This window comes from Mytilus californianus, unplaced genomic scaffold, assembly GCF_021869535.1.
Source record: "Mytilus californianus isolate M0D057914Y unplaced genomic scaffold, xbMytCali1.0.p SCAF_5, whole genome shotgun sequence".
Lineage (NCBI taxonomy): Eukaryota > Metazoa > Mollusca > Bivalvia > Mytilida > Mytilidae > Mytilus > Mytilus californianus.
Window position 1 is genome coordinate 42024694 of NW_026262701.1, and position 24886 is coordinate 42049579.

Here is a 24886-nt window from a genome sequence, read left to right on the forward strand (position 1 = left end):
CCACTGCATCGGGTGTGATACGATATTTATCCACTGGAGACAGTTAAATTTTTAAATATTTAAAATTTAACTGTCGAGAGTGGATAAATATCGCATTACACGAGATTTGGTGGTGGAATCTGTTTCTCTAATGATTTTCAAACAATATGCAGGCAAACTTATTCCGTCTTTTCGAATGATCTGTAAAAAGATGTGTTCTTTCTATGTGACATCATCAGGCATGGTCGCCTTTTTTCATGCCGTCACAATAGGAAATTCAAAGGAAAGCAAGTAAATTTGACGTCATAATCAGATTTTAACCAATGAAGAACTGAGACCAAACGAACCACACTTTGATTAAATTTTTTTATACAATAGGTGCAGAAAGGGATAAATTGACGAAGAATTAGAGAAATATGTTTCTCACACTCTAACTTGTAATTTCATAGACATTCAAATTGAACACATGTACAAACCTATAAAACATACCTCAACAAAATTTAATTATTTTTGGTGATAAGTCTGGGTAAATGGGGGCACAATTCTCATTAGCTTACTACTTGTCAATATATGATGGATTTTTTGGTGTTGAATGCCTCTATCAGCACTTAATTGGCTATATTGCGGCAGCCTGAGTGCCAGGAGAGAACCAGGACCTTTGGCAGGAAAAGAAGAAACCCTAGTCGATTAAGATTCGAGTCAAACACACCTGCCACGTGCAGGGTTCGGCATCTCACAACCACAGTGTTGACAGGCTAGTGATACAGTAGATGAACTTCTTAGACCACTCAGTCACCGAGACCCCTTAGTCAAATATATAATTTGTTAAGTTTTTGAATAATGAGCAGGATGTGATTTTAAAACACTGATTAAGAGGAGGATAGACTATTTCAAGTAACAATACAGAACAAGATTAAAGAAGAAATTACTTCTGAACTAGAATGCTCTTAAAATATCAAAAGTTGAAAACCTGTATAAATATAAATTTTACAGTCAAACATGCAAATAAATTTCCCTCAGAGGATAAGAGAAAACTGTTATATGTTGGAAAGAGGTAGTGGACAGTGGCAAATTTAGGGGGGAACCCAGGGTGCCCCCCTTTTTACGATGCTACATCTATAGTCAATACATAGTCTTTTTACATGTCCCATTCCAAACACTGCATAGTTTGGCGGTCGACCCCCCTTTTTTCAAAATCTTGAATCCCCATCTGGTGGATGACAATAAAAGTAGTAACTGTGTCTGTTACTGTGTTGGTGAGGCATTGTCATGCTAAGCATAGCCCAATTCAGAATTCAAAGTATGGGAAAACATGAAGTACAGGGAAGGTGTCTTGACAGATCTCAAATGCACAAACATGTTACATCACTGATGTGCTGCTGACAAAATATGAAGTCATTCTGTTCAGCAATATTAAAGAAATGTGCTAACACATTACAACTCATCACTGGCTAGCTGCTAATCAAATGTGAAGAAATAATGTATAGGAGTTTCTGAGAAAAGTCTGACAAAAAAATATTTGTTGGACACAAGGACAGATGGAATAAAGGACTGACAAATGGAAGGACTAACAAATGGAAGGACAGAAAACGTGATTGCAATATAGCCCCACTCCTTAATAAGTTGAACAAAAATGTGTCCATAGTACATGGATGCCCCACTCACACTATCATTTTCTATGTTCAGTGGACAGTGAAATTGGGGTCAAAACTCTAATTTGGCATTAAAATTAGAAAGATCATATAATAGGGAACATATGTACTAAGTTTCAAGTTGATTGGACTTCAACTTCATCAAAAACTACCTTGATCAAACACTTTAACTTGAAGCGGGACAGACAGACGGACGGATGGATGAACTGACGCACAGACCGAAAAACATAATGCCCCTAGGTGGGGCATAAAAATCAACAACCAAAGAACTGACAGTAATCTACCTGGTATTTGTTCTTTGTTAGTACTACAAAATAAATGTTTGATTGCAAATTTTACTGTAAAACTTACTATTTTGCTGAATCATTTAATTGGTATTCATTTGATCTCCCAAAACATTCTTGTACACCAGTGTCTGCCCATAATCTTTTCATGGCAGCTAGAAGTTCTTCTGAAAATGGTTCAGTATCTTCCATACGTGCTATCACATCTAAAACTAACTTTGCATCAGACTGAAAAAGAAAAAAAAAAAGAATCTATAATCATTTGTTGTTTTTGTTGTTTTTGGGCCTTGAATCAAATGCATTTTTTCACAATTCAGGGAGTTGTGAGTTCATTAGACCTCTCATAACAGAAGCTTATACTTAAATCTTCTATAAAGCCTCTTTTATTGGGCCATTCCATTTAATTTCTGGACAGGGGGAGTGGATGGTTACCTTGTCAAAGACCCCCTCAAGAAAATTTTCAGGCAAATTTCAATCCCTAAGATGCCAAATTGTGCCATCAACCCCTCATTTTTACATATTTAGACAAGAAAAGACCCCCCCCCCCTTTTTCATATATTAAATGGAATGGTCCATTGTACAAGACAGTAGTATTTTTTTTTTCAATTCAACAAAATCATCTTGAACTTTATGACTCAAAAGGTCTATGGTCCGAGTACACAGTTATTTCGTAGTGCATTTCTTTTAGACAATAAATGAAAATAAAAAAAATCCCACCTGCGCTTTCTCAATAATATTTTTACAGTGTGTTGTACTACTTTTGGGACAAATTATATCAAAATTATAGAAAACTTCATCGGCTCTAACTCAAAATATGGACAATTCTATGTTAAGGGGGTCTTGAAATCTTTTGACAGCTTCCGAAGTGCTAATTTTTAACCTTTTTCAGCTGGACCAAATCACTACTTTACTTTGCAATTCATGACCCAAATTTTTTTACAGTGTAATTTCATCCCCCTACTTGCTATTTGAGGCATAAAACATGAAGGAATACATTTGGAAGGGGTACTAAAAAAATTGGCAAGCAACACACTGTCCACACTAGGGACTTTATTCGTGGACAACGAAAATCAAAGGACGATAACTGTGTACTCGGACCTAATAGGATAGAAAAATTTGACCAATCTTAATAAAACTTGGTATGACTAAAGCTTAATAAATTATGAGACTGCTGACAAAGTTTCATGGCAATAGGATATATATTATAGACAATATGATAAATTCTATATTCAACTTCGCGTGTTAAATTTTGACGTTTAAATTGAAAAATTTCAACTATCAACATTTGGGGCTTTAAAAATTAAAATATTGCAAAAAATTACATTTTAAAGGGCTTTATATATGACATATTATGTATTTAAAGCAATAGAATACTCATTTGATTTATCAGACTTATCACAATTATTTAAAAGTCAAATTTATATGAGCCTGTGCCAAAAAATGGAGGTTTTCCAATGAAGGGGGGCCTTACATGAAGATGTATTATTTTCCAGCAATTTTAAATTTGTGGAGTTTTTTGGTTATAAATAATCCTTACATATGTATTAAATGTACTTTAAATGGAAAGAAAAATTACAAATAGCATACCATATTAGTATAAAAGGGTCTTAAGCCAAGTAAGACTGAAAATAATTTAGGGTCAATTTAGGCCGTAGCACATATTTACATTTAAAAATGCATACTGAAGCTATAGGAAATAAAAATTTGTGTCTCTTTTATAATTTCTATACTCAGGTTACATGATACAATAAATCTGAGCATAAAGGGACTCTTGCATTCTACTTTTTTTGCAGACAGTATGGTCTGATACAAAGATTTTTCACTTTTTAGTGAAAAACTCGCATGCAATTTTAGCCTCAGCAGGCTTATATTTGAACCACTTGCTATTTAACATAAGAAAAGAAAGATACTATGTGAAATGAAACAGGTACAAAAGACATTGTGAAGTGCTTTTAATACAAATTTAGTGAAATCTTTATTATGGACTTCAACTTTTATGTACCTAGGTCCTCACATTTAACTTGATCCAAACAGGCCGTTACACGAGGGTCATTTATACAACACATTTTGCACATATTGTCTGAGATAATCTTATTTTCTGTAGATTCAGAGTTCACAAATGAGTAATACAACTGGGTTAAAGCATAGAAACACAAATATTGACACAGGAAAACCTGTCACATAGAAAGTCAGAATGCCACTTATGCATCAAAATTGAAAAAGCTTTGAAATGCTTATTTTGACCATATAATGCCAAAATGGGTAATTTTTGCAGAATTTCTATCAAATAAAAGTTTAAATCCTTTAGTTTCATGCTATCTGACAAATTGACACCATTAAATCATTCAGGGAAGTTGCCAAAGTACAGATTCTATATTTACTGATTTCGCCTCTTAGGTCCGAGTACACAGTTATTTCGTAGTGCATTTCTTTTAGACAATAAATGAAAATAAAAAAAATCCCACCTGCGCTTTCTCAATAATATTTTTACAGTGTGTTGTACTACTTTTGGGACAAATTATATCAAAATTATAGAAAACTTCATCGGCTCTAACTCAAAATATGGACAATTCTATGTTAAGGGGGTCTTGAAATCTTTTGACAGCTTCCGAAGTGCTAATTTTTAACCTTTTTCAGCTGGACCAAATCACTACTTTACTTTGCAATTCATGACCCAAATTTTTTTACAGTGTAATTTCATCCCCCTACTTGCTATTTGAGGCATAAAACATGAAGGAATACATTTGGAAGGGGTACTAAAAAAATTGGCAAGCAACACACTGTCCACACTAGGGACTTTATTCGTGGACAACGAAAATCAAAGGACGATAACTGTGTACTCGGACCCTATCTTGAACTTTTAAAGGCACATTTGGTAGTAACACAAAATTAGGTCTCTGACATATTTCATACTTCCTTTCTTTATTTCTGGGGGAGGGGGGAAAGGGGTCACTTAATATTGTTTACAGTTTTCACTATTTTCATTCAATTATGGTGACCTGATTCATACTGCCAATGGCCCTGTAGTTTCTTCTTTTTATCAAAAGGGGAAAGATGGTTCATTTTGACCTTATTTAGTTCTTACAGTTTACACTGGTTTTTTTTGTGTCTGACCTACTACTATAATACTGTCTAGCTTAAATAAAACACTGACAGCTTAGTTTTTAGGATATAAAATTGAGATTTGTTTTAGACTAAAGGATTAGGTCAAACAGGTGTTGTCTGAGAACTCTGTCAGAAATCAAAATCAGTTATGGGTGTGACTGTTATAGCCAATCAAAATCAAACCAGTGATCAATACACTGCTGGTCCAATACTTCGAAAACAGTCACTTTTTGCAAATCTTCACTTTCCTGTAAACAAGACAAATATGAAGTTATCTTTAAAGATTTTATTCAAAACCTCTATTTCCTCTATAATGTATTAACTAGACTAGCTTTTAAAAATTGTAAAAGTTATGACACAGGCTGAAAATCATCAGTTGAAAAAAATTAGCATAACTCCACTGAATTTTAATTAAAACATGACTTCAATATTTCCCATCTGTCACAAGAGGCAACATATCTAGGTAAATGGGCCTATATCAATATATTTGGTTTGAATCAAATATACTTTAAAACAAGAAATATTTTTTTTCAATTTTAGCATAATGAAAATCTTACATGAATATACTTAATTTGATAGCTTCACGATGAATGAACCTACCACCAAACTAATGACCAATTCTATTAATTATTGGACATACCTAATAATCTTCTATTATGTTTTCACATGTGATTATCAAAATATACAGAAACTTGTTCACCTGTGTTTGATTTTTTTTTCTCAATGTGTAGTGGTTGCTATGGCAACAAAGTTGTCAATTTTCCCCACTGCAGAAGGAGGCATTGATTTTATGGTATTGACTGATAAATTCTGTTGTGTTTGGTTAACCTGCATATTGTTCAAAATTTTCCCATTAAAATTATTCTCAATATCTCATAATTAAATGTTTACAGATTATAAATGTGAAATTTAAGTAGCTCTAACTATATTTGTTTAAAGGAATACTATATCTAAATCATACATTTTGTTCTATAATTCTAAATTCATTATTTGAGCATATAATATTTACTTTTCACCAAAGATGTTAATTTTTTGACATTACATACCAATTTGTAGACCAAAAGACATATTTATCTCAACATTTAAAATTTTCTTAACCAGAACCACACATAAAATTAAACCTATAATTTAACTACAGTTCATATTTTTTCCAATAATTTTTATCCTCCCACTTTAAAAGGGTTGTGGTCATGATAAAAAAGATAAAAGAATGTTGTCAAGTCCAGTTTATAAATACAATGACACAGTAATGATTATTATCTAAACCCAGATCAAAATCTACTACAAGATTTAATACTGTTGAAATAATTCAAATGGTGTGAAAAGTGTTAAGAGTAATCCTTCTTAAAATAAAATACATCATATTCTAGTTGAATATTCTCTATATCAAAGCTAAGTTCTTGTAAGTCTCCAGTAATGACCTCTGATGGATATATGAAAACTGAAGTATTTTAAAGGCTTTAAAGAGGATGATAACAATACTACTTAAAGTAAATACATCCTTTCCTTCACATAAATATAGACAGATAACATCATGACCTAAAAACATAAATTAATACCAAAAGAATGTACAGTGAATGACACCACATTTTTTCTCAAGAATTTTGAAACATTTTTAGTGCTTGACAGCATTACACAGCACTAGTATTAATAAACTCATCATAGATACCAGTCTTCAAATTATGTACGCCAGACACGCGTTTCATCTACAAAAGACTCATCAGTGACACTCAAATCATAAAAGTTAAAAGGCCAAATAATGTATGAAGTTGAAGAGCATTGAGGACCCAAAATTTTGAAAAGTTTTACCAAATACAGCTAAGGATTTTAAAATTTTTTAAAGTTTTGTAAACAATAAATTTGCATTAACGTTATATCATGGTGAAAATTATATATATCTCATTGTACTTACATCTTATACTTTCTCTTTGCAAAATAAACAAGATTTGAAGAGCAAAGACAGATTTTTAAGTTTCAGATGAACAATTTAAAATTTGGGTTTCGTATCAGGGATCCTCATTTTTAAATCTTATCTTTTCTTCCTCTTCTGTATTTCAAAACATAGTAGCTATTTTAGTAAGATACCATATCTGTCAAGCCCAATCCCAATCATCACTCCCTTGGACTATATTTGGGACAACTTACTATCCATCGTGCCAAAATCAAATCTGCATGCAGTTTGGCAGTAAAAGATGATAATACACGTTTCCAAACAGTTTTAGATTTTTCAGTTATTTTCTGCCATTATTTGATTAACTGAATCTAGTTCTCAAAAGCAATTGTAAGATGCAATTTGAAACATGCTGTTCAATTTGAAAAGCTGAATGGATAGGCAAGTCACTTTCATGATATGTCAAGCCTAAAAAAGTCAAAATCCTGAAAGACCCACTCCCTAAAATAAAATGTTGAATAGTGAGCTATTAATCACTATGGATATTCCCTCTTTAAGGTATTCTGTAAACATAATGTTGATAAGCAATGGATATGAAAACACGTCACATAGTACCAGTATAACAATTGCTCACATGAAGAGCTCATGATACCAAATTCAGGAAACTCTCATTCATAATTCTTGAAAAATACAAAGAAAAATTTCTGTGACAGACAAACTGATAGACAAGGAAGACTGGTATTACTCCTCTTCTTCAGAGTCTGAGTATAATAACAAGCGAAGTGTCAAATTTCTGGTACAATTTGTCAACTTGTAGAAACCTAAATTTTCAAATGGTCATTCTATTTTTTGTCATTTTTTTTAACATCAAAACTCTTAACGAAGCACAGAAAAACAAGAAAATAAGATAAAAGTTTACACACATCACATCTTCTCAAAACTGACTTTCAAAATCATGTAAAAGTGATTTGTACTAACAGACACAAACACATACTTCAGATTATATTTTCAACAAAAACCATTGTTTATATAACTCAGGTCTAATGTGTATATGTTTTGCTTCTATGACATTTGGTATTAGGTCTGTTTCTGTTTGAATTTCTTCAAGAGGATGTGATATGTAAACTTATACTTATCCTGGAGCTTATTTCTAATTAAATCATATGTTTACAAGGCTTTTGAAAATTGCACAGAACTATTGATAATTCAATCAACAATATATAATCAATTTATTATTTGACTGGCTTCCAATTTTTTCTCAATATATTGAAAATGAGGTATATATTTAAAGTTTGAAGGAATCAAGGCCATGCGCAAAGAAATTTTTTATGTAAACAAATATGTTCTTCAATTTGTTTTTTGTGAACAAAGTTGTTCTTGACTTAAATTTTCGAGAGCCTTTATATATAGCATGGGAGCTTTTATAGCCTGAACACCACCAGCAGCCTATTTCTGTCCATTCTAATTTTGTAATATTGAAAACAAAATCTTTTAAAAACTAATTATGTCAAGGTATTGATAGTGCAAGTGTCATACATATAGAAAAGAAAAGAAATAACTTGTCCACACCGTATATAGATTGTTGCAAATTAGGTATAAGAGACCATATTGAAATGCTGTCCACCTATAAATGCTCAATGCGATTGTAGACATGTGGAAATGAGGAACCCCTCAGCTGTTTTGTAGCTTATTTACATTAAGTTAAGAGTTAATTGTCGATCAGTCTAATTTTCTACATTCTATTTCATTTGTTTAACCAATCAAACTTTATTACATTTTCATAATGATATAAAATATAGATTTTCGTGAGAAGTTCAAGTAGATAAGTATTGCATAAAGGGAAGTGATTTTTTGTGACATATTTGCCTTTAAATTACGTATTTTTTTTTGTCAGGAAATTATATTCTGCGTCATCAAACAAATCAATCAATCAATCTACAAGTCATTTTAAAAATGACTTGCCTTGAAAAAAATATAAAGCTTAATTCTTCCATCACTGGGAAATCTGGTTCCCTTCGTGAGAGTAATGGTGAGATGGAAATGTTTTTTCTCAGTCATTTCTATAATTCTTAATATATCTTGGCTACAAGTAGTACAATTGTCAAACAAATTCATGAGGTGAACTGATATCTTACAGTATTTTCACAGTACTCTACTTATATAACTGATTTTTTTTTAATCCCTAGAAACCCCCCCCCCCCCCCCCTTTTTCTGAGATTAAAATTTAAAAAAATAAGCATTAGTTTTTCATTCCCCTTTAAATTCATAGTACCTCTTTCATCACACATGTACAAATCTTTCGATGTAAGAGTTTCCTGTTTAATCCATATAAATTAATTGGTGTCCATCCTTGAACTTGTAATAGTTTAAATACATGTACAGCTAAGCAAAATTATAAACTTAAGATTTTTGACATGTGATACTCATTGAAGATTTTAGATGATATTTATGGTTACAAAAGCTATTTTTAAAAATTTCCTCCCAACTTTTCAGCACAAAATTTCATTGAAATAACTAATTTTCCATTAAAGCAAACAAAAGTCAACAACAGGTGGTATATATTTAAATCTAAGCCACAAATATTTTAAATATCTTTTTGACTGTAGGTCACTAATTTTCCTACAACTGCACTTCCATGATATATATGCCAGGGTGACTATTTGCTTGAAACAAAACCATAGGTAACCTTTTGTTACCTATTATGTATCCTAATGCATGCAATTTTGAGGTGAGACATTTCTACATAAAAAAATCATTGACAACAACAGTGCTACAATAGATAATATTCATTTTGTTGAGATGGACTAAAACTAAAATAACTGAAATATTTTTGAAAAAATAAATTTTAATGAAGTGAAATATTAACTTTTTTTTACCAAAATCTATTTTTTATTAGAGTAGGTTGGCCAAAAGAAAAATACTGAAATGCTTAACTTTAACTGTGTCGTTACTACTGCTTTGAACATAATGGAGCAGGTGAAACTGAGTGACCTAAAAATACTAACATGTATTCTCATGAAAAGATTTATGAAAGATGGAGCAAAGTTATACCTAGATGAACCTTAGTCCAAGATTGCTATGACTTCTGACAACCTGTTTTAAGGACCAGTTGGGTCCACAGGCAGATGACGCATAGCAATTTTGACCCAGATAACCACATTTTTGCTAACTTTTCCAAAACAAACTATCCCGTGATAAAATTCATTTTTAAATAAAACTTCCTCAATGATTATAAACTTGAACCTCTGTATCTATAAGGAAATTTTTCACATATTCATTTACATTGTAAGCATTTTTTGATAAAAACTTGGTGATTAAAAAAATTTTGAATCAGGTTAAGCTTTAAATTCTGTAATTCAACAAACAAACAATTACCATCACTAAAATTAAAACTTTATCTTAAGGAAGTTCATATTTGCCACTGGATGTAAAGCAAACAATGATTAATAATAAGGAAGTTAAACTCAGTTGGGGGGTAATTTTAAAACTTTATCATGGCGTTGTCAGTTTATGTCAGTTTATTTTCGACTTATGGGTTTGAATGTCCCTTTGTTATCTTTCACCTCTCTTTATCCTAAGGAAATTAAACTCGGTATTTAATAAATAAAAATAAAACTGTTAGCTACAGCAGGAAATAAGACTAACATTTTCTAACTAGGGCTCAACTTGCCACAATGTGAAAATTAACATAAGCACTATGGGAATTTTAATGAAAATTTTAGGGCCCAACCCAAATTTTAGTGGCATTGGCTACTGGGCCCCTGCTAATCTTTTTCCCTGCTACAGCATTCCTACATTGGGATACTGCATATAGAAATTCTGAACTGGAAATGCTTAATGTCTAATACCCTTTTAACTCAAGTAATTTTAATTCTGGTCCAACTTTGATGTTAAGCAAGCAACATTCAATCAATCAATCCAAAGTAGTTAACCTGGGTTAAAGTTTCTTAGCCAAAGTCAAACCATGATCACCCGTAATTTTCGGTAGAATCAATGTGGATCAAACCATGATTACCCCTAATTTTAGGTAGAATCAATGCGGATCAAACCAATTAAATTGCCTTGCATTCTCTGTGTGAAAACAAAAGAGCAGTTAATGTAAGGTTATTACTTTATCATAGACATCAAGAACAGGGAAATTACATGTGCAATAGTGTCTTCTATTTTGTTGTCATTAACAATTTGAGCCAATGGGTAGGTTTTTTTTTTTTAGGGAATACCCCAAAGAGGGGTTAAATTTTAACAATTGGGAACTGAAATAATTTAAGTTAACCATCATAGGATAAATTTAAACTGTGTGAACATTGGTATAAGTTTATTCCTAAACAGGAGGCTAAACAAAATTTCCCTTCATGGTGGACAGAAATTTGGTCTTGGCATTAGCTTTCAACTAATGGTTGTAGCAGGAAACAGGAGTACCACTGGCATAAATCAGTCAGACAAAAAATAAAAGATTGGCCAATGGACTGCCTGGTATAATGAATATGCAACATTTTTGCTGCAATGATTTGCAGACTATCTTCTCAGAACGATTGTGTTTAACTTCTTATGGCAACCAAGAGACTTTTTATTCTGAAATAATATAAAGTGGTTTCTGCAATGGCACAACAGAATGGTTAAATGACAGGACTTAAAAACGCCAATCTAATAAATCCACACTCCTTGTTGCTAACGAAAGAAATACACTTTTTCTGTAATTGATTTATTTACATCCTCGTCCTTTGGTCTCTGGTGGAACGTTGTCCAATCAGAGTCATAAGCAATCATAGACCATCTCTATTTTTATATTGAATGTATGTTTAAGGAATTTTAACTCCCATTCCCACCCCCTTTTATTCATTTAAAAATTGTGAGAAAAACTCTAGGTTCATAAATCATACAGTAATTCATGAAAAGATTTCTTTGATAAAATAATACTACCACCCACCCCATATCAAAGGTATGACAAGTCTTATCCTTTTTGAAATGTACATTGCCAATTGAACTTGAATATCGACTGTGAGACAGATATCAGCAAGATGAAGTTGCTTTAAAATCCATAAGCAATGATGTTTCTAACAGATAATCATATGTATATTTTAATGAATTTGATCATTTTATCACCATGAAAAAACATTTAATATGTTATGTAAAGATATCAAAAATCATTAGAAATACAGATGGAACTGTAGTATACTTATATTGAAGCATCAACTATACACATTTGCAGTGTAAAGCTGACTATTGATTTTTCCTTAGAAGACACACACAACTACTTGTTGTATTAAACACAAATCTATATTGATCTGTAGAATTTCTATATTTAGCTGCCAAGGAAGATGTGTACAGCATATACTTGATATACATAGTTTAATACAAAATCCTCATTTTTCAAAGTTCATGGAAGGTTAAATATCAAAAGAGAAAATGATTAATAACTGAATCTCTAATATATGTTTTAATGCTTTTCAGCAAATACCAATGTCTGATAAAAGGAAATTAAATTAAATTTACCAGTCAAGAGGAAATAAACAAACAGATTGTGCCAAAACATTCATTTGAGCAGACATGGCTGCAAGTATATAGCTTCGGGCTTTGAAAGAATTTTACTAAAAGTCTGGTGGCTCAACATTCTAATTAACCATGTATCAGATGCAACAGTAGTTAAAGGATGTTCAAACCTTTTAAATACATTTTGAATAAAAAGATAACAACTTTTGTTCTTCTTTATTTCTATGGAACCAAAGACAAGGAGAGATAATATATAATTGCTCAAAAGATTTAGGATGATGAAAGGCAATAATTCATAACATAATAAAATGTTATTGCTTAAAAACTTACAGAATTTGTTGTTATGAACAAAAAGGTCTTTATAACAATGAACATTTTGATCCACTGTTAACATTCTAAATGAATTGAATTCAAATGTTCAATTGTTGAAACATTTATGATTGAACAAGTTTTACTGCTTGCAGGGTAAAATAAAATTGCATGAAGTAATCTGAAATTTGGTGTCCTAAATATGATAGATAAAAAAATATATATGTTCTTTTATAGGTACAAAAACATCTGTCATAATTTTAGTAAGTCATAATATATTTGAATTTTCTGTAAGTAAAAAGTGATAAAATATAAGATATATATACAAACCTCTCGGTCATTTTCACCAAATGGAATATTAAGTGTGCCCATTGCCCTGATGATGGCCACCAGTGACTGGATTGTATTACTGTAAACTACAGGTTTATATTGTTTGTTATCCTCACTTGTGAAACCTCCTTCATGGATAATTCTGAGAAAAAAACAGAACATATGATATAATGTTAGTTGTATGCAGATTAAAAGAGTATGCAAAATTATCATCAAAATATTTGTACTCTTATTACGTTGGTGGATCATATAAACTGAACCAAAGAATTAAAAATATAGGTTGTATAATCTAATGACATGTTAACAATTTATGTCAAATGTTTGTAGTTTAATAGTGGCATAGGGAGTTTTTGGAAACGCTTAATCTTAGATCAAAAATTTCAAGAATCTTTTTAAAACCCACAAAAATGTCATGGTATATTATCATTAGTATATATTAATACCATACCTACTGTCAGTTATTTTGATGATCCGTGTCATATAAAAACCTGCGGCTCTTTTCACAAAAAATCCTTAGCGTACAAATACTCGTAAGTCATACACATTTCAGTATAACTTACGATCAATTTTAATCGTAAGATTTTTTGTGAAAAGAGTCGCAGTATTGGTTGCTATGACGTACCCATACAGATACAGATACATGCTTTCTACTTCAAGACTTCATACTAAAAAGGGGGAGGGGCTAAAATAAGCCAAGATCATCACCCTTGACAATGTCTTGTGAATATCTCAGGTTTATCCAAGTTTCCCTTATATGTTTTGAATTCTCAATATTACTTGCAATTCTAATATAGAGGACGTGGAACTAATTACAGTTAGAGTAAAACAGTAATGATTAATATAACCGCCGGAAACATCAATACTAGTACTCGGAATGGTAGCGGACATTTCTTATTATCCGTAAATCAGGCACATATCAAAAGCAACTTTAAGTTCGGACCAGGAGTCGGTTTCACAAAAAAACTTACGACTAAGATTGATCGTAAGTCATTAACAATTCAGTATACTTACGATCGATCTTAGTCGTAAGTTTTTTTGTGAAACCGGCTCCGGAATGTTTAAGGCGACGTATTTGTGAAAACTTCATAACTTTAATATGCTGATACCAGCTGCTAATATTATCCTAATTAGTAAATCTTCGACAGGTCAAATTTTCTTTTTTTCAGCAATTTAAATTCGTTTCCATAAAATCTTCTTCTTCTTCTTCTTCCATATACTGCCCACATTCAACTTTCTGAATATACTGGCAAATGGATCAAAACGGGATGACTCGGAAAACGTCACCACCCGTGCTAGTTGTGATATACATGTATACACGCATGAGAGATAGCCACACAAAGACACAATAAAACAAAGACATCAAGAAGTCACTAACAAGAGACCATGACGAGATCCATGAAGTGTCTATACAATATGTCAACCTCAAAATAACCCGACTATACCACAGATCTGCAACCAACACTAAATCTCCTAAATGAAAATAACCAATAGTAACAATGACTTTTTTAAGGAGTTTACATTGAGTGATGTGTAATCAAAATCAACAGTCCGAAAGATTTGTAAATCAAAGATTAGTGTTTCTACACACCAATAAACTCATTCGAAATAAACATTTGCAAAAATAACCTTGATTAGTAATAATTCCAATAAAAGCACTTAAAATTTTTTAAATAAAAAATTGCATCAACACATACAGAGCTAGTCACCAAGGTGGGAATTTATACTAGCTGAGATCTCGTGATGCCAGGAAACGGGTTTATTCATGTGATACCTTTCTGGTTGCTATGACGCTAACCAATGAATTAAAACTTGAATTATTAAGATATCCATGTTCATGCCTTATAAACTAATGACCATGTCCCCGACTTGCCGCACAGACATGTGCGCGTGCAATGTGACGGGGCTGTATATACTATTTTCTTGAACTATGAAGCCTGTTAGATGGATTTTTGAAATATTTAATTTATATTAGAACTTTCAATAATCAGGCTTTCAGATGGTTCCGAAAAAATACACTGCCTAACGACTCACAATTTCAGCGATGTAAAAATGAATTGATCCTTAAAAGACCTTCTCCCTACAATAATCACGAAGGCCATTTCCGCTCATCTTCTGAAATGACAATTTTGGGAGTACGTGATAAATGTCAACAACAACTGTATTTTTTTTCTCTCCCACTCAATTTATCAAAATATATCTGTTTAACTATTCATCCAATGAAAATAACATTTATCTTCAGAATCTATGAGCACTCAACAATGAACACGAATCAACCCTTTTATCATGCACTTTACAAAGAACACCAATCAAGCCATAAATTGGTTAGCAAAGAACAATAATCAACCCTTTTATTGGTTAGCAAGGAACACCAATCAACCTTTTGATTAGTTTACAAAGAACACCAAGCAACCCTTTAGTTTTATCAGTTTACAAAGAACACCAAGCAACCCTTTTATCAGTTTACAAAGAACACCAAGCAACCCTTTCATCGGTTTGCAAAAATACCAATCAACCTTTCAATCATTGGTTTGCAAAGAACACAAATCAACTCTTTCATTGATTAGCAAAGAACACCAATCAACCTTTCATCGGTTTATAAAGAACACCAATCAGACCTTTCATCGGTTTGCAAAGAACAGCAATCACCCATTTTATAGGTTTGCAAAAACACCAATCAACCCTTCATGGGTTTGCAAAAATACCTATCAATCTTTCATCGGTTTGCGGAACACCAATCAACCTTTTCGTTTGTTAGGAAAGAACACCAATCAACCTTTTCATTGGTTAGGAAAGAACACCAATCAATTTTTCATCGGTTTGCAAAGAACACCAATCACCCATTTTATATGTTTGCAAAAACACCAATCAACCTTTTCATTGATTAGCAAAGAACACCAATCAACCTTTTATCTGTTTGTAAAGAACACCAATCAGACCTTTCATCGGTTTGCAAAGAACACCAATCACCTATTTTATAGGTTTGCAAAAACACCAATTAACCCTTCATGGGTTTGCAAAAATACCCATCAATCTTTCATCGGTTTGCAGAACACCAATCAACCTTTTCGTTTGTTAGGAAAGAACACCAATCAACCTTTTCATTGGTTAGGAAAGAACACCAATCAATTTTCATCGGTTTGCAAAGAACACCAATTACCTATTTTATATGTTTGCAAAGAACATCAATCAACCTTTTTCATTGGTTAGCAAAGAACACATATCTTTACAAATTTACAACAATTTCTTGGTTCGCGCTTTTCTGTACTATAGATGTATGCTATCTTTCATAAGAATAAAATAATTGAGTTTATATTTGTTTCATATACCGAAACGTGTATACGATTTTACTTATTTGTACTTGTTAAATTTAAATTTAAAAATCTACTTAATACAAACAGTTTCCTCCTTGCCATATATTGTTTATCAAAGTTCTTAAAATAACCGATTGCACTTTATCATTTTTTTATAACTTGATTGGAACCGAAGAATTTCTATTTTCAAAGAGCATGAATATATATTTATAGAAAATTGACTATGTTTAGATCAAAATATAATAAAACATAATCTTTTTCTATAATAAGTTTTTCCTATCTTTGTAATAACATCCATGTCTGTTTTTCTGTGCAACGAGATATTTCAAATTAATTTATTTTCCTGAATCTATTTTTGAAATTGTTTTTAGCATCATTTCTGAAGACATTTAAAAATAATATCCGTCTAACAAGTATTGAACAATTTTGAAGTTTAAAGATTGTTTGTTGTTGGTGTGCGTCCGTGATTGGAATTTGAGAGATAAATATAAAAAGTGCCAAAAATACCAACCAGTGCAACAGATCACTTTAACAAGTACGAAATTAAAACAGTTTTTGTTCATGCCTAATCTGTAAAAAAAGGTAATAATATGTGAATAAATGTTTAACATATAGAAAATAAAACCCGAAGCTTACATATATATGTTGACCATCCACTTCTTATAATGTAATAATGTCATGCGGTCTCACAAATGCCGTTCATTCAAACAAATGATTTAACAAAGACGGATTTGTTATTTCATATGATTGTTGTTACTCTCAAGTTTGTTCCTTGGGTAACAACCTCGAGGTAACTTCAATCATACAATCATATTTTGTGCCCAGACAATGACGGTTTAACATTTTGCTGTTTATGATAACTAAGCATATTTTCCCTTATGTATCATTTAAAAAAAACATATATAACTTAATGATAATTCTTAGGCGAAAGAGTGCACGATGAGACTTTAGGGACTGATTTGCGAAGCTGGGTTTCCTATAAAAAACAGAATTTACAGTTTAAAGTAAAATGCTCGGTGCATTCATGATAACTATTTATGACGTAGTGTGTGACAAAGTAAATAATTGCATTTCTTTGCCTATTTATATTTTCTATTGAAGTGATGGGAATGACACAAATATTATAGAGCAACACACGAAAAACAGAAGTCAATGACGTCAGGATATCTGAAATTGATGTCAAGCAAAGTTAACTTCTTTTCGTAGATATACTGATCGAATAAACCTATAAATAGACAATTCATGAGTAAATATCTCCAATGGTAAAATCGATTTGTGGCAACTTTACAACCTCGTAGAGATAAGACTGAAACAGTATCTGTATTCATTTCAATCTGGAACCGATATAATGAAAATCAGAATACTTCAGAGGCGGATCTGCAGGCAGGGGCAAGGGAACCCGATCCCCTTATGGAACTACATATATGGTTAATGCTAAGACTTTTTACATGTTCTATTCCTAACAGTATAGTTTTACCCCCTTTTTTCAAAATCCTGGATCCGCATTTGAACTTAAACGCGATCCGGGAGCTTCCTTACATCCCATTTGAGGTTCCATCGAAGTTTAAATAAGATGGAGACTTTCCCAAATTTTAGCCCATACTTGTAATTGAAAAAGGTTTTAACAAAACGAACTCCAAGGTGAATTCCAAAAGGGGGAAGTCCATAAAACCTGATATATATCAACCAACGAAACGAATGGAAAACAAATGCCATATTCCCGACTTGTATAGGCATTTGCCGAAAAATATAGTGGGATAAACATGATAAACCTGAATTTAAAATTATTACAGATGCTACATATAACAAAATAGATAAATCACGAGTTAACAATCAGAAGTCGACGAAGAAAGACGTATAACAAAATTACCATAAAACAATGATGAAAAAACAAACAGTCTTCGATAACATTAATCCGAAACTACATTGAGCAAAACACATCGGAATATAAGCAGGAAATGACACTGGGGTTTCATGAAGGTATAGCAGTTCCTGCTTCATTAGTGACCCCCACCACAAGTATCATTTAAACAATTCAGGGGTAAATGAAATTCGGTGATAAGTGAGACGTATTCGGTGACAAGTGTACGATCGAGGAGGAAGCTGGTCGCTTACATCTTCAAATGCCTAATGATGCAGGTCAAGTTTTAAAAATCTGTCAAAAACGTCCCGGATTTCATCGATCCAACCACCGCTTCATGAAAATCTGATGGACAGTTCTAAATAAACCGCCAACTTAAAACAAAATCCTCATCATTGTAATTATACTATTGATATATCGTTCAATGGGTTATTAAACAGGTTGGTCACGTCGAACACAACTGTAGTCAAGTCGGAGTTTATCTGTAACGTATATTTCGAAATAAAGATCAGGAGGGATGGAATTGTGTTCGAATCAAATTCGTTTGTAGAAGGGTTGCTTTGTAGAGGAATGGACTTCTACTTTCTTCCACATTTGATGGGACGGCAAACTGTTGAACATGATACTCGTTATGAATAACTGTTTGTGACAGAATCAACGTGTCAACTGCCTGGTGATCGATTTCCGAGACCAATAATCGATCAAGCAGCATATAATTAACGCCAGACATCTGTTCCCTGGCACCAACTTCGTATTGATGTATAGTTACACACAATATTGATCTCCAGCATCGTATCATTTTTTATAATTAGTTCAAATTTGAATAGGACATGCCGTAATGTCGTACCTGTAGTCCGTATGAATCAGATTACCATCTCTATATATTTTCAGTTGATAAAACAGAAATTTTTTATTTCATTTTAATCAATTTACATGAATCATTGAAATTGATTAGCAGCTTTGTTAAGTCGTCTGCATTGATTGCAACAACCATATCGCTGGAATCAGCACGTGGTGGCATGATATAGTCTATCAGATAAACGGGTACAGCTAAACTACATACATTTCTTATGACTACGTGTAAATAACTTCTGATGACAAGAACGTTGATCCTTCTGAATTTCAAATTTTTGGACAAGGGTAGAAATAGAATTCATAACCTAATTCGTACTATTATAATTATGATAAAAGTTCTCACATTTTCGATTGGCGGATCCCGGAAGGGCGTGGAGTTCCGGGGGTCGAACCCCACTTTTTTCATTTTTTAAAATAATGCGAACGTTTCATAGTATTCAGGGGTTGGAACACACCTTTTCAAAATGGCAGGATCCTGATTTCTTAGATCGACTGAATACATGAGCAGTACTACATGTATTTCCTTTTCCTGTGTACAACTCTTGGTGACTAACCATGCAGTCTGTCTGTAACTTTAAACCCGATCACCCCACACTCTTCCGCAATGGTTAAATCAACGTTTACCAGTTCATGGTATAATATAGTTTATATGTACTTGTTTGTTTTAATAAAGGGTTCAATTAGCATTCTATATCCATCGTTGAAGAAATAAGAAGCACAACCTGACTGCACAGCGGAAGATATTCGAGTAAAAACTGGACAGTTAAAATGTATGATACTTACCAAATACAAGTTGTATATACATACATGAGCCGTATAGCTTTATTGCTAGTGATTTTAGGTGACTATCGTGCATGATATTTTTATTTCTGGAGCTGTCATTTATTTCCCATGCAGTCAGTCGCATACTAATTAATATACATAATTTTGCATTGAATACCAAAGTTAAAGTAGACTGGTTCAATAGAACAGATTGGGAAGGGGTAATTACCCCCGCCCCCTTTTTTTACCCTTTAAGGAACGGTTGGGGAAACAATGTCCCTTCTTTTTTCTGTAAAATTATTTTAGGGTTAGACATCGCCACAATTTACTGAACATTACATTGTATTTCCGTAGAAAAGAGGTTTAGCATTGTATTGATTGATAAAAATCAGTTTATCTTAACTCTTAGTTGTGAATTTGAACAAGTATCGTCGGACATTTTAAATATAATCATAGTGAGGCGTTGGTTGTATCATACAAAAAATCTTATTTTTTTCTTTTCCTTCCTCTTTTCCTGGACTTCAGTTCCATTGTTCTTTCTCTTTTCCCGTTATTTTATATTATTGAGAATGTTACCTTTCAAGTATCTGGCCAGCGCTTAAAACTGACACTATTTATTATCATTTTTATTATTATTATTATTATTATTATTATTATTATTATTATTATTAAAAAGAGATATATTCGGATTTCTTTTATGCGTAGCCTTGAACTAGTGGGGAACACAGCTTCTTCACATCTGAGAGGATATGCTTCCCTTCCAGAATGTTAACCACATGATATATATGGTCAATCCGAATTTCGTTTGTCGTCAGTTTATTCCAAAGCTATCAATCTATTTAAAATATATATCTCGGATTTCATTATGCTGATATGAGCACGCCAGTTGCGATATATCTGAATTTTAATCAGATTGTCAAAGCCATATAAATATCTAAATAATTAAGAAATGGATGGTCTCTCTTTCTTCGTCTACAAGCGGCTGCTTGTCCATTCATTTCCGGTGTTTTATTGACTGGGCATCTAACAGACATAGATGGTCTTAGTCAAATTTGCCAACACTTTTTTGAATTTTTCCTTTTAATAGCTCTCAAACTTCGTAAACGATTTTGCCGTCCAACTGGTTTTAATTGATTCGAGCACCACTAAAGAGTCTCATGTAGACGGAACGCGAGTCTGCCGTACAAAATTGCGAGCCTGGTGTCTTTTATGAGTTTTTAGCACTGATAAAATTATACCAAGTGCGAAGATAGGAACCTGATTGGTGTGGGATATATGTTGACGAGACAGCCAAAATCCAACGCCACAAAAAAAGACATTGAGAGATCTTCAACAATAGACTAATATCTATATATAAATTTGTTAATCTCTCAAAAATCACTTCCCCGTGTCTTGGTCTTTATGAGGTGGACAGTTGTTTACAAATGCATTTAATGGTGGGACACTGTCTACAACTGATAAGATATGAAAAATTCAATTGCAGTTAAAAAAAATAAACTGCTTCGCTGAGCGCAGCTGGATACGCCCGCAGAGGTCCAACCCTGAACAGTTGGGGCAAAAATGGACACAATATTCAAGCTTGATACAGGTCTGAATTTGAATTGTATTAAATATTTGACATATTATAGGTTTCTGAATAAATGTAGTCAATGAACTTGAAATTGGTTATATGAATTGAATTTATATTCAATTACAGATTTCTTGCTGTTGTGCAATACACTTTGCTGTTGCGCAATACTTAGTAAATCTGTAGTCAGACTTTAAACAATTAAAGTTCATTTAATTCTCATTGTCATATTAGAAATTTATGAAAATGTAAAGGGGGCTTACATCAATATATATAAACAATTCACCAAAGTTTCATGAGAATTGCTGACAGCATTTTTGAGTTATTGTCCGAAAACTGGAAAATCCCCCCTTTTTTAATGAATAAAACCCCATAACTCAGTAATGTAAAATGTAAAATTTATGAAATTCTAAACGGAGCTTACATCAATAGATATAAACAATTCACCAAAGTTTCATAAGAACTGCTGAAAGTATTTTTTGATTTTTTGTCCGAAAACTGGAAAATCCCCCTTTTTTTATGAATAAAACCCTGCAACTCGGAAACGTAAAATCTAAAATATATAAAAATTGAAAGGGAGCTCATGTCAATAGATATAAACAATTCACCACAGTTTCTTGCAAGTTGGTGAAAGCATTCTTGAGTTATTGTCCGAAAACTGGAAAATCCCCCTTTTTTTTATGAATAAAACCCCATTACTCGGAAACGTATAATCTAAAATTTATAAAAAACAAAAGGGAGCTCACGTCAATAGATATAAACAATTCACCAAAGTTTTATGCAAATTGGTTAAAGTGTTTTTGAGTATGTCCGACATGTTGACGACGGACGGACGGACAGACGGACAACGGTATACCATAATACGTCCCGTAAACGGGCGTATAAAAATGTTAAGAAATTTTAGATTGCGCATGCAGGCTACAGTAGTGGAGTGACGTCAGGTATAAATTCGAAAACCCCAAGGGTGAATGGATTATAGTTACGACCGGAGGTATAAATCCTTATTGTGCGGGATGTATAAATACACAGCCACGTCTTGTCGGAATGTTGACGCTTAGTCCAATGCCTCGTATAGAAAATGTGCTCCTGTACGCTCTCTATACGTTAAAAAAAACCCTCATAACTCTTTAAGGGGTCCGTATTGGTGGCATGTTGCAAGGCAACATTTCTATCCCAATCCAAACATATCCAGTGAAAGTCCAAATTTCACGCTCATGCAGAAACTACCTATTGTATTGATTATGGTTTCTCGTCCTGAATATGTATGAAATAATTGCCACTGGACGGTAAGCAAGCACAAATCAATCAACCAATCATGCAATCATACAATATACAATTCAGTTAGGTAGAAATGCACCAACCCAACACACTGCTATATCATAAACCATTCACTGTACTATCTGTTTTGTCTGGACTTCAATTTTTCGTCAAGTGCAAATTCCGTCAAATCAGTGAAAGGTCAAGGACTAACAATTTCTTAATTAGCATATTATGGTTGAGTACGGGTCCCAGATTTTGGCTTTGAACCTTCATATGATATGTGGAAACATCAGACAGTTATAGAGCAAAGTTTAAACGTACGCTAAAAATATTTATGACAAATTTTTCAAAAACAATTGCACTTTTCAGGAAATCAAGTAAAAGTGGTAGACATTTATTGAAAGAAAAGATATTTTTTGCAGATCAATTGTTCATCGCCTCAAACAATATAAAATTCTTTGTTGAATGATGATAAAGTTTTTGAAATCTTTTAGAAAGTACTCATGACTATGTTTAATAAAACACTTGTTCGATGTTGAAATACTTGTATGCAGTCATTCATCTTCTCTATAGCCAAGGGTTACAATCCAGTCCCCTCCTCCCCAAGAGAAGAGGGGTCTGGGTCGTAACCCTTGGCTAGCGAAGATGACAGTCATCATGGTCATTATCAGGTTGAAAAATGCTACACAAATACTACTGTCTTTAACACGACAAAGAGGTAAATGGAGTACATTTGTAATACGAGAGATCAAGATTCGTATTTTTCGTTTGCATTGTAAAAACGTGTAAAGGGAGGAAGGAGATACATGTATCTTTTGAACAAGAGTTTTAAATTTCTTCTTTATAAACAGGACGTTTTACTCTTTACTTGTTGAATTAATGATTCTGATAATAATCTTTTTAACAGGAAGTTTTTCGCTCTTTGTTTACTGTTTGTCTTTTATATGTTACATAAGAGACTGGCCTACAACCGTTCTCGTTGAAAAATAGATTATAAGGCCTGTTTCTTTGTCGTAAAATGTATCTCCCAAAAGTTAAATTCGGTAACGTTAATCTGTATGAATGATATATATATATATATATGTTTCAGTAAAATGAATCAAATCATCTCCGAGATGTAAAGAATTTCTGATTATAAAGAACCGCATGTCGGAGGTTGGGAATGGGATAACCCACATGAGGATCAACGGCATTACTTATTTTTTATACAATAACGTTTACGTTGCCAAAAAATGATAATTACAACAAGTTAACAACAGGATGTGATGAATGACGATACCATTCAATACTCATTTGACGAGAACGGAAGCGAAAAAAGGGGGGTGTTGAGTTTGTCGATTTACGATATAATATTTACCATTCATGCCCTAATGGCGTATGGAACTAAACAGGTGTTATACGTTTACATTGCTTCACAGTATATAATGTTTGCCTTTATCATAAAACACGTTCGAAAAAACATATTTGTTCTCTTACTTTCATTACTTCGTGGAAAAATAAAAAAAATAAGTTCTTATCGATAATGACAAATAACGATGTATTATCTAAAAGATAATTGTGATATTTTGCCACATATTGCCTAGTTAAGCTTCAGAAAAGACATGATAGATTGTTTAACAGACTTCTTGTATGTACATTGAATTGTACAATTTAAATTGTTAAAACTTTCCTGGGCGTTAGAAAGAAAAAAATATAGTATTATGGGAAATGAAAATAGACATTCATCATTTTTACCACCAGGCCAAACAAAAAGTGCAGAAAATAAGCTTCCCGTTGGTATAGGATGTAGCCGTGTATTATGCTAATAATATTGTGTTTATGTCACCTGCAATACCAATCCGGTTGATTCAAGTGTTTTTCTTATTGGATTCTTATTATACATATTCGTTTGTCTTTGTACCATTACTGTCCATTAGTGATTCCAACGATCGAGATAAAAAGGCTGGGGTTAAATACTAAAACAAAGGTTTTGTCCCTCGTCTTGTTAATATGAAGGTAAACGTCAGAAACCATGACATGATGGTTGGTGTTGGGATTTTTTTCGGGGGAGGGGCAGTGCTTTTGTGTCAACAGGACCTTTTGTAGTCCCTGTTCATTTACATCCTTTCTAGACTAAGTGCGATTCAGTATCTGACGCTCGTCTATTAAAAAAGGATTATAACCTCAAAATAATTTGATGTTTTGCTTAATAACCGTTGGGTTGTTATAGTATTGACCAACGACATGTATG

General features: G+C 32.7%; 1 protein-coding gene across 1 annotated transcript in view; it reads right to left on the reverse strand.

Moving 5' to 3' along the window:
- The window catches only part of LOC127702206 (guanine nucleotide-binding protein G(o) subunit alpha), a 43798-nt gene that overhangs the window by 15226 nt on the left and 3686 nt on the right, over positions 1 to 24886 (reverse strand). The window contains exons 3-4 of the mRNA XM_052206316.1: positions 13041 to 13182; positions 1983 to 2143 (exon numbers count right to left, since the gene is read on the reverse strand). Of these exons, the coding sequence (XP_052062276.1) occupies positions 1983 to 2143; positions 13041 to 13182 (303 nt within the window). The remainder of the gene's footprint in view (positions 1 to 1982; positions 2144 to 13040; positions 13183 to 24886) is intronic.